The 12,518-nt window shown below is 38.8% G+C and overlaps 1 protein-coding gene across 1 annotated transcript in view; it reads left to right on the forward strand.

Annotated features, from left to right (window-relative positions):
• Positions 1 to 12,518, forward strand: part of atp6v1ba (ATPase, H+ transporting, lysosomal, V1 subunit B, member a) — a 142,729-nt gene that overhangs the window by 41,678 nt on the left and 88,533 nt on the right. Inside the window, exon 2 of the mRNA XM_061963922.1 lies at positions 10,870 to 10,925. Within this exon, the coding sequence (XP_061819906.1) occupies positions 10,870 to 10,925 (56 nt within the window). The remainder of the gene's footprint in view (positions 1 to 10,869; positions 10,926 to 12,518) is intronic.

Consider the following 12,518-nt stretch of genomic DNA (forward strand, 5'->3'; position numbering starts at 1 on the left):
TGTACAAAAAGCAGCAACAATTGAACATATGACAAAACGATAATAAATATATGTTAATACAAATTAATAACAAGTGATTTTTTTTTTTAAGTGTAAGTATACATATTTTTAGTCTTTTCAAAGAACATCATCTCATCATAGCAAATTATGCAAATTACTCAATGACGTTATAGTGACCACACACACATATTAAAAACACATAATTTTTTTAAAGAAAACAATTTTATTGAATTCTAATGTTGATAATTAATATTTTCAACATGATTTCCGTGATTTTCAATGACAACACAAAGTCTTTATTAAAATGGATATTTTCATCCAATTGATCTGAAAACCATTCGCACATCTGTACCCAGACTTTATGAATGGGTTATACTTGTATAGCGCTTTTCTACCTTTTTTAAGGAACTCAAAGCACTTTGACACTATTTCCACATTCACCCATTCACACACACATTCACACACTGTTGGCGGGAGCTGCCATGCAAGGCGCTAACCAGGACCCATCAGGAGCAAGGGTGAAGTGTCTTGCTCAAGGACACAACGGACGTGACTAGGATGGTAGAAGGTAGGGATTGAACCAGTAACCCTCAGATTGCCACGCCGTCCCAGACTTTATGGACACGCTGTAGATAGATATCTGTCTATCTGTCTATCTGTCTGTCTGTGTATATATATTTGTATATATATATATATATATATATCTCTATCAGTGGTTCTTAACCTGGGTTTGATCGAAACCTAGGGGTTCGGTGAGTCGGGCTCAGGGGTTCGGCGGAGGTCAAGACACACCCGACTCATCGTGTAAACAAAAACTTCTCCCTATCGGCGTATTACGGATACGGCAACAGCAGAAGTTACACTGATTTGCAGGTGTGTAATTTGTTGTGAGTTTATGCACTGTGTTGGTTTTGTTCTTTGCACAAGGTAATGTTTATGCACGGTTCACTTTGTGCACCAGTAATAAAACATGGTAACACTTTAGTATGGGGAACATATTCATCATTAATTAGTTGCTTATTAACATGCAAATTAGTAACATATTGGCTCTTAACTAGTTATTATTAAGTTCTTATAATGCCTTATTCAGCATGGCCTTATTATAAGCCTATCTCTCTAACCCTGGCCCTAACCCTCTAACCCTAACCCTAACCCTAACCAAATGACTCTAAATTAAGTCTTTGTTACTTAGAATATGTTCCCCTAGTGTCCAAAAAACTCTAAATTAAGTCTTTGTTACTAAGAATATGTTCCCTATACTAAAGTGCTACCAAAAACATATAACTTTGTCTTGAATTAAAAAAATTATATTTATTTTTTTCACTAAAGAAGGGTTCGGTGAATGCGCATATGACACTGGTGGGGTTCGGTACCTCCAACAAGGTTAAGAACCACTGATATATATACATACATACTGTATATACAAACCGTTTCCATATGAGTTGGGAAATTGTGTTACATGTAAATATAAACGGAATACAATGATTTGCAAATCCTTTTCAACCCATATTCAGTTGAATGCACTACAAAGACAAGATATTTGATGTTCAAACTCATAAACTTTATTTTTTTTTGCAAATAATAATTAACTTAGAATTTCATGGCTGCAACACGTGCCAAAGTAGTTGGGAAAGGGCATGTTCACCACTGTGTTACATGGCCTTTCCTTTTAACAACACTCAGTAAACATTTGGGAACTGAGGAGACACATTTTTTAAGTTTCTCAGGTGGAATTCTTTCCCATTCTTGCTTGATGTACAGCTTAAGTTGTTCAACAGTCCGGGGGTCTCCGTTGTGCTATTTTAGGCTTCATAATGCGCCACACATTTTCAATGGGAGATATGTCTGGACTACAGGCAGGCCAGTCTAGTACCCGCACTATTTTACTATGAAGCCACGTTGATGTAACACGTGGCTTGGCATTGTCTTGCTGAAATAAGCAGGGGCGTCCATGTTCCTTGGATGGCAACATATGTTGCTTCAAAACCAGTATGTACCTTTCAGCATTAATGGCGCCTTCACAGATGTGTAAGTTACCCATGTCTTGGGCACTGATACACCCCCATACCATCATAGATGCTGGCTTTTCAACTTTGCGCCTATAACAATCTGGATGGTTCTTTTCCTCTTTGGTCCGGAGGACACGACGTCCACAGTTTCCACAAACTATTTGAAATGTGGACTCGTCAGACCACAGAACACTTTTCCACTTTGTATCAGTCCATCTTAGACTGATACAAACTGGACTCAGGCCCAGCGAAGCCGGCTGCGTTTCTGGGTGTTGTTGATAAACGGTTTTCGCCTTGCATAGGAGAGTTTTAACTTGCACTTACAGATGTAGCGACCAACTGTAGTTACTGACAGTGGGCTTCTGAAGTGTTCCTGAGCCCATGTGGTGATATCTTTTACACACTGATGTCGCTTGTTGATGCAGTACTGCCTGAGGGATCGAAGATCACAGGCTTAGCTGCTTACGTGTAGTGATTTCTCCAGATTCTCTGAACCCTTTGATGATATTACGGACCGTAAATTCCCTAAATTCCTTGCAATAGCTGGTCAAGAAAGGTTTTACTTAAACTGTTCAACAATTTGCACACGCATTTGTTGACAAAGTGGTGACTCTCGCCCCATCCTTGTTTGTGAATGACTGAGCATTTCATGGAATCTACTTTTATACCCAATCATGGCACCCACCTGTTCCCAATTAGCCTGCACACCTGTGGGATGTTCCAAATAAGTGTGTGATGAGCATTCCTCAACTTTATCAGTATTTGCCACCTTTCCCAACTTCTTTGTCACATGTTGCTGACATCAAATTCTAAAGTTAATGATTATTTGCACAAACATTTTTTTTTATCAGTTTGAACATCAAATATGTTGTCTTTGTAGCATATTCAACTGAATATGGGTTGAAAATGATTTGCAAATCGTTGTATTCCATTTATATTCACATCTAACATAATTTCCCAACTCATATGTAAACGGGGTTTGTATGTATATGTATATATATATATATATATATATATATATATATATATATATATACATGCACCTGGGGATAAGTTGATTGGCAACACTAAATTGGCCCTAGTGTGTGGATGTGAGTGTGAATGTTGTCTGTCTATCTGTGTTGGCCCTGCGATGAGGTGGCGACTTGTCCAGGGTGTACCCCGCCTTCCGCCCGATTGTAGCTGAGATAGGCTCCAGCGCCCCCCCGCGACCCCAAAGGGGAATAAGCGGTAGAAAATGGATGGATGGATGGATATATACAGGTAAAAGCCAGTAAATTAGAATATTTTGAAAAACTTGATTTATTTCAGTAATTGCATTCAAAAGGTGTAACTTGTACATTATATTTATTCATTGCACACAGACTGATGCATTCAAATGTTTATTTCATTTAATTTTGATGATTTGAAGTGGCAACAAATGAAAATCCAAAATTCCGTGTGTCACAAAATTAGAATATTACTTAAGGCTAATACAAAAAAGGGATTTTTAGAAATGTTGGCCAACTGAAAAGTATGAAAATGAAAAATATGAGCATGTACAATACTCAATACTTGGTTGGAGCTCCTTTTGCCTCAATTACTGCGTTAATGCGGCGTGCCATGGAGTCGATGAGTTTCTGGCACTGCTCAGGTGTTATGAGAGCCCAGGTTGCTCTGATAGTGGCCTTCAACTCTTCTGCGTTTTTGGGTCTGGCATTCTGCATCTTCCTTTTCACAATACCCCACAGATTTTCTATGGGGCTAAGGTCAGGGGAGTTGGCGGGCCAATTTAGAACAGAAATACCATGGTCCGTAAACCAGGCACGGGTAGATTTTGCGCTGTGTGCAGGCGCCAAGTCCTGTTGGAACTTGAAATCTCCATCTCCATAGAGCAGGTCAGCAGCAGGAAGCATGAAGTGCTCTAAAACTTGCTGGTAGACGGCTGCGTTGACCCTGGATCTCAGGAAACAGAGTGGACCGACACCAGCAGATGACACGGCACCCCAAACCATCACTGATGGTGGAAACTTTACACTAGACTTCAGGCAACGTGGATCCTGTGCCTCTCCTGTCTTCCTCCAGACTCTGGGACCTCGATTTCCAAAGGAAATGCAAAATTTGCATGGTTGGGTGATGGTTTGGGGGGACGGCGTGGCGCAGTGGAAGAATGGCCGTGCGCGACCCGAGGGTCCCTGGTTCAATCCCCACCTAGTACCAACCTCGTCATGTCCGTTGTGTCCTGAGCAAGACACTTCACCCTTGCTCCTGATGGGTGCTGGTTAGCGCCTTGCATGGCAGCTCCCTCCATCAGTGTGTGAATGTGTGTGTGAATGGGTAAATGTGGAAGTAGTGTCAAAGCGCTTTGAGTACCTTGAAGGTAGAAAAGCGCTATACAAGTACAACCCATTTATCATTTATTATTTATTTGAATGCATCAGTCGGTGTGCAATGAATAAATATAATGTACAAGTTACACCTTTTGAATGCAATTACTGAAATAAATCAAGTTTTTCAAAATATTCTAATTTACTGGCTTTTACCTGTGTATATATGTATATATATATATATATATATATATATATATATATATATACTTAATGAAAAAGTTTATTCATACAACAAAACTATCACGTTAAGTTCTTACAGCTGTCCTTTCCATATTGTGTGGCGTTTGTAATTGATGTCGTTAATGACATGTGCTTTATGATGGCACTTGTTGTCGGGAGGTTATATGTACGGTAGGCTGAGTCTCTCTTTTTTTGTGACATGCATTCTTCATATTGGTAACATCATTTTTACACGTAAAATTTGGATACAAACACTATTTGTCGGCAGTGTTTGCGCTTCACTGGTTTTTGGTCGACAACATCCTTAATAAAACCAAAGTGGGAACACGTGACTACTTCACACTTAGCAACTTCTGGCAGCCCGTCATGTAAATACGCAACCAGTAGTGTGTTTTGAGGGGACAATCTATGAGTAGAAAAACATAAATAATCTGCACAGAGGTTTTATGTCAGTTTGAAGGTGTATACGTCAGTTTTGATTATTTTTCGATTACCGTAATTGCCCAGCACTAGTTGGAGGGTACAGTGTATTGGCAGTGTATTGGTTGTGTTTCATTCAGTACACCAATCTCACATTCCATTGCAACAGAGATTTCAAGGCATACTTTCACTCTAATGATGATTACATGTAAAATATTTTTATGGTTGATTACTCACAAAGTTGTAATGACAGAGTATATTTTTCTAAATGTTGGCAATATTTACATGGATCAGATGAATAGCATTAATTTTGTCTTTACAAGGGTACACAAATGGTCAGTCAATGAAAACCGTATGACTCGAGACATTTTATCAACATTTTATGCACAAATTCTTGGATGGAGGATAAATAGGCAGGTAGGTCTGCGCAACTTTGACATTGCAACAACAATAAAGCTCAGCGTATCACTATTGCAAAAATGTCCTCCCAGTCCACCATATGTAGTTAGCACATTAAAAATGTCTCAGGATGGCTAGTACAGTACGGATATAGTATAAATATAAAAATAACATTTATTCTTGGGTGTAAATTGTTTTTGATCATTCAGTCAGAATATTTTTCGAAAGATTCGGATTTAATCAGACACCCGTGTAATCTCTGTGCCAAACATATCTGAAATTGTGGCCCAAAAGTTATTTTTTGGTTTTATCAGGCTGTTTTCTAACATGCTTTTAGAAGATTTGATTAATTTTCAGTGTAACATTTACTTTTTCTTGTTTTGTTTTTAACCTTAATGTGCACTTGATCAAAGCATTGTATACCATTTGAAATACATGATACCAGACATTATCTGAAATATGCAATGTCTGGGTGGAATGCTTCACAAAATCCATGGTTCGGATCTTGTCATGGCTTTGTGACCAGTTTTCGGTTTGGTACAGTGTACATTGTTCTTTTTAACACCTCAGAAAACCACCATTGGTTTTAATTAGCTGTGGTTCAAACAAAAATATCTAAAATAATACTTGTCCCAGCCAACATTGGCTTTGTAGTTTGTTCGCAGTCTTAGTTGGTTTTTAAGTGGTCTTTTCGACATTGTTTTGTCAGGAGCAGGCGGGTGAGTGTTTTGGGGACGATGAGCGGCCCCAGAAAATAAAAGGTTTCCCCAGACCAATGTTCCTTTTTCTCACAATGAGAGCATTTCACTCACATTCATGCAAAATCTTTCCTTAATATTACGCTTTTGACAGTAGTTTTAACTGATTGGTAACACAAAGAAAAAAACATATAGTTAAAGCAACACAGATTTTTTAAAAATGTTTCCCCATAAACCGTTTCTAATCCCTAATGCAGTGATGTATTAATCTGTTTTTTGCATTTCATGTTTATAGTAATTGGTAATGAATATTTAAAAAAAACATTAACTCCTGAACTACAATAAACCACATAAGTCTCTGGATTTTTAGTAATTTAACAAGACGTAAACAATGTCCAGTATCTCAAAATCACATGATATGTATTTGTTCTTGCTTATGTCTTATCCTTGTGTTGTGGCTGCATGTAACATGATTGCAATAATGAATGAGTAAATGCATAGCCATTTCCTTCTATTCTGTTACTGCATCTGCCATTAAGATGTTGTAGACTTACAGATTGCAAAGATGTTTCTATATAATTATGTAGCCCAATTTTCCCCACATTACCATCACCCATAGGTAAATAGCATATGTATCTCTTTTGAGACCTTCTGGCAATTTGTAGGCTAAGTATAGTTATTATTTCTTTTTAAAAACATAGCCAACATGGCTTGTGTTGCATTTGTATGAAGAAAGGGCGAGCTATTAAATGACATTATTTTACATTTAATGGAATTTTCAAGAGCATGTTTAGATGAAGGGATGTGGTTGGGCAAATCTGAGCAGTTTTGAGGCTACAGCATGTTTGTCCAGCGTGTGTGTGTGTGTGTGTGTGTGTGTGTGTGTGTGTGTGTGTGTGTGTGTGTGTGTGTGTGTGTGTGTGTGTGTGTGTGTGTGTGTGTGTGTGTGTGTGTGTGTGTGTGTGTGTGTGTGTGTGTGTGTGTGTGTGTGTGTGTGTGTGTGTGTGTGTGTGTGTGTGCATTATACACACACACTGTCTCCCAGATGCATTTTTTACATCAATGTGGACCCCCGAGTCAAAATAATTGTTCAGGTCTGCTTTGGGGTAAGCAGTTGTACTTCTGTTTACGCAGTGGGTAACATGTTCCAAAACGTAGCACAAAAACAGAAGCAATTTTTACAATAAAAAAATGATGTAATTTCAAATAATCTGTTCCAGACACTCAACAATATTATTCTGCATTTTATGAAGAATAATTTTAGTTTTACATGCAGAAAGCCACATGGAGTACATATAAATGATGAATGAAATGTAGAAATTAACTTTTTACCTGTTTTTACTTTTATTGGTGAATATGGCGATGAGTGGAGAAAGCAGACCTTTTGTACTTAGCTTTGAGTTCTTTCTTGAATTCAACAGTGTTTCTCACCTTAATTAAAGTGTTGACCTACACAATTTTCTTTGGCCCACGGTTAATTTTTTTCAGTTATACTTAATAAAAAAGTACAGAGACTGAGTAACCAATGAGGGATTATTTGAATCATACAAAAAGAGGGCTTACAAAAATCGTACTGTATGGTATATTTTCTTTGGAAGGAGATTTTGAGTTACAGGTGTAAGGTCTCTGCTGATCACAACAGAACTGAAATTCTGCATAAATGTGACAAACCTGGGCATGCATGTGTCCACCATTTTACCTGGGAACATAATACTGAAGTCTTCAAAAAGTTTTAGTTGGTAAAAAGTGAGTACCGTATTTTCCGCACTATAAGGCGCACCTAAAAACCACACATTTTCTCAATAGCTGACAGTGCGCCTTATAATCCGGTGCGCCTTATAAATGGATTAATATTAATATTCATTTTCATAAAGTTTAGGTCTCGCAACTACGGTAAACAGCCGCCAACTTTTTTTTCCCCGTAGAAGAAGAAGCGCTTCTTCTTCTATGGTAAACAACCGCCAAGGTAAGCACCCTCCCCCGTAGAAGAAGAAGCGCGCGGTGCATGCTGGGATATGACGTTTCATTTCCATTTGTGTGTTTCTGTAAAGACCCCAAAATGGCTCCTACTAAGAGACACGCTTATGACGCAGAGTTCAAACTCAAGGCAATCAGTCATGCAGTAGAACACGGGAATAGAGCAGCAGCAAGAGAATATAACATAAATAAATCAATGGTGCATAAGTGGAGGAAGCAACAAGATGACCTGCGCCAAGTAAAGAATACAAAACAGAGTTTCCGAGGGAACAAAGCGACATGGCTACAGTTGGAGGACAAACTCGAACAGTGGGTTGTTGAACAGAGAGCAGCAAGTAGAAGTGTCAGTACCATCACTATTCGAATGAAGGCAAGCGAACTTAACATGGATGATTTTAAAGGCAGTGCTTCTTGGTGCTTTCGGTTTATGAAAAAACGTAATCTCTCCATCCGCACACGAACTACTGTTTCACAGCAACTGCCAAAAGACTTCCAAGAAAAGCTGGCTACTTTCCACGCATATTGCAAAAACAAGATTACTGAAAAAAGATCCGGCCAGAGCACAACATCAACATGGAGCAAGTGAGCTTTACATGTTTATTTTGTGTGTTGTGTTGTGTGACATTAACGTTTGAGCAACGTTGAGTTATTGATATTCTTATTGCTCGGCACTATTTTGAGTGTTACTATTTTGTGATTGCACTAACGTTTGATTTTACGGGTAAATCAGCTGTTTATTCATTTTGGGAGTGAACAGAGTTGTTAGAACGCTGGTTTGTAATCTATTAATAAAGTTTGACTAACCTATCTGACTGTTTTGTTGACATTCCCTTTAGCGCAGCTACATCTAATGGATGCATAGGTGCGCCTTATAATCCGGTGCGCCTTATATATGAACACAGTTTTGAAATATGTCATTCATTGAAGGTGTGCCTTATAATCCGGTGCGCCTTATAGTGCGGAAAATACGGTAAACATTACATTTGTATGCATTTTTAATGGTCTTGTGCACAGCTCCTGCAAATAAAACAAAAAAGAGTGATGGCTTTTATTTATTACCGTATTTTCCGCACTATAAGGCGCACCTAAAAACCACAAATTTTCTCAAAAGCTGACAGTGCGCCTTATAATCCGGTGCGCCTTATATATGGGTTAATATTAATATTAATTTTCATAAAGTTTCGGTCTCGCAACTACGGTAAACAGCCGCCATCTTTTTTCCCCGTAGAAGAAGCGCGCGGTGCATGCTGGGATATGTGACGTTTCATTTCCATTTGTGTGTTTATGTAAAGACCCCAAAATGGCTCCTATTAAGTGTGTTGTCTGTCTAATTATAAATAATGCAGACGAGGCGTGTTAACTGAGTTCTCAACGTTTACTCACAGCGTGCTCATAACCACATTCTAACTCCCAGCATACAACGCTTCTCAGGGCTACCGCGCATGCTCGTCACTATCGTTGCATGCTGGGTAGTGTAGTTGTTATATTTGCTAGCTCATAACATCACATTAAGAGACACGCTTACGCGCTTAATTCAATACTCGCCGTCATTCCGGGTGGATTGACAAAAGACCTCCAGCCGCTACATATTGGTGTCAACAGGGCATTCGAAGCTAGACTGCTAACTGCGTGGGAACAGTGGATGACAGAAGGCGAACACACCTTCACTAAGACAGGGAGACAGCGCCAGACGACGCCAACATCACCTTCACTAAGACAGGGAGACAGCGCCAGACGACGCCAACATCTGCCAGTGGATCGTAAATGCCTGGGCAGATATTTCGGTCACAACTGTGGTCCGAGCTTTCCGGAAGGCAGGATTCACAGAACTGCTGGACAACAGCGACACTGACTCCGATTACTTCGACGAGACGGAGCCGGCCATTTTGGATCCCACATTCGCCCAACTTTTCAATTCGGACACGAAGGAGAAGAATTCGAGGGATTTATGAATGAAGAATAACTTCAGAAAGTGAGCGTTATGTTTATTTTGTGTGTTGTGACATTAACGTTCGAGCAACATTATGTTGCTATTGCTCTGCACTATTTTGAATTTTACTATGTTTGTGATTGCACATTTGCGTACATTTTGGGAGTGAACAGAGTTGTTAGAACGCTGGTTTTTAATATATTATTAAAGTTTGACTGACCTATCTGACTGTTTTTTTGACATTCCTTTAGCGCAGTTAGATGCGGCTTACAACACGGGGCGGCTTATAGTTGGACAAAGTTTTGAAATATGCCGTTCATTGAAGGCGCGGCTTATAACCCAGGGCGCCTTATGGTGCGGAAAATACAGTAGTAATGAAACAAGCCAAATGTCTACTTAATTCACAGGCAATTATATTGCCCATGTTTTTATTTTTCTTCTTTCCCACGTTATGTTTTTGTTCATTCTGTTACTTCCAATAAGTCCATGTGTGTTTTTCTCTCACCCTCGTTACTGATGACCCATTATTACTATATTTATTATTATTATTATTATTGGTCATTCACAAGTCTTTTAAGCATGAGCTCAGGAGATTGCTCTGTGTCAGTGTGATTGTCATGCCATTCCTTATTAAGTGAATGTTTTCAATTTTTATGACATTTGCCTGCCTGTGACATTTGGACCTATAAGTGCATGAAAGCGGTTTGAGTCATACACTGAAAGGTCAGCTTGTGATTATTCACCACCGCCATTGTAAGCATGTACAATTGTTTCCATGTTGATTGCTTGCATTCAACCACTAAAGAACATGAGAATACTAAAGCTATTGCCTTTTTTTCAGCAGACATGAGAGACAAAATGAGCAATAAAACTGTCTTCTCTTCCAGCGTATTCTACGGTGACGGGTGTAAATGGGCCCCTGGTGATTCTGGATAATGTAAAGGTGAGGCTACTTGCACCTATTAATTTCATTCTCATGTTGGCTGATGTTAACACAACAGTATTGACTCATTCGTATTGTGTTTTAAAATTATAATAATCAGGAGGGGGGAAGACAAGGGTTATAAAATCAAGTCGGTGAGCCAATCCCAGCACGGTAGGTGGACAAACTGGGAGGCTGTTACTGACTGAACCATCACATGAGCCGATCTCTGAAAATTGCCCCAAGCTGAGCTTCTTGATTGGGTCCACATATGACACACTCCCAAGCCCCCAAAACATACACCGGTGGTTTGGGAAAGAAGAACCTTGCCACCTCGGTGGTCTCTCGAGTCCCAGTTTGCAGCACATCCTCTCTGGCTATAAAACCGCATTATCACAAGGCCGATAAAGATGGCGCCACGACCGAGTGCTGCAAAATTTAGCGGAGGTCATCGAAGCTTGCAGATTCGAAGCAAACAAGGCTATCATGAAAGACATGGTGACCGATGTATTGTTTTTAAATGCATTCTAATTCAGAAATAAAAGTTTGCTTACAGCGGAACCAATGGGAGATCCTCTATTCCTCCCAGAAACCCCAATAAATAACCATCCAAAAAGCGCCAACAATAGTCCATTTACATTTTGTGTTTTGATTATTAACCAAGTATTAGTGATATTGATATTATAAACGCTAACGCAGATTAACTCTGTGTAACGGCGCCGGGCTTGTGTGCCAATGTTGACATAATCGACTGATGAGCTGCGTCCTCGTTTTCTTGCTTGTCAACCTTTATTGTAGCTCATAAATCATGCCTCTCACCTGGATAATAGAAGGACGAGGACATATTCCGACAAATTGGTGCACTTTGACAGCCAATTTATACCCTGAAATGGCAACAACAACACGAAAAGACGCTTTGTGTCACCCCCCTATTCTTCGCAAGGATTATGAGTCATTCGTCATCTAAATGTGAACTTAACATTCTAGCAGTTAGCACCCTGATGACAGCAGACATTGCACAGTAAGTGATGTTTATTATGATTGTTGGCTCTCATAAAGTCTACAGTGAGCAGTAATCAGTGATGGGGTTAGGAAGAAAAAAAAGCAAAGGTCGTGATGCGTTTTTTAAAGTAATGGCTGTATATGCTTAAAATGATCAAAATACGTAAATATGAAACGTTCCTATAAATGTTTGTTACTACATTACATATATACTTACATCATGTTTAAAAAACCTTAATGAAGGTGATTGTGTGTTTTTTTTTAAGGGTTTTTAAGCCAGAATAGAGCAGCTCCCATGGGCTTTATATATATGTATATATATATATATATATATATATATATATCTATATATATATATATATATATATATATATATATATCTTAAAGAAGAAGTTACAGGTCTGTGAGAGCCAGAGATCTTCCTTGTTTGAAGTGACCAAATACTTATTTTCCACCATAATTTACAAATAAATTCTTTAAAATTCCTACAATGTGAATTCCTGGATTTTTTTTCACATTCTGTCTCTCACAGTTGAAGTGTACCTATGATGAAAATTACAGACCTCTGTCATCATTTTAAGTGGGAGAACTTGCACAATTGGTGACTGACTA

This window comes from Nerophis lumbriciformis, linkage group LG02 (genome assembly GCF_033978685.3).
Source record: "Nerophis lumbriciformis linkage group LG02, RoL_Nlum_v2.1, whole genome shotgun sequence".
Taxonomy (NCBI): Eukaryota; Metazoa; Chordata; class Actinopteri; order Syngnathiformes; family Syngnathidae; genus Nerophis; species Nerophis lumbriciformis.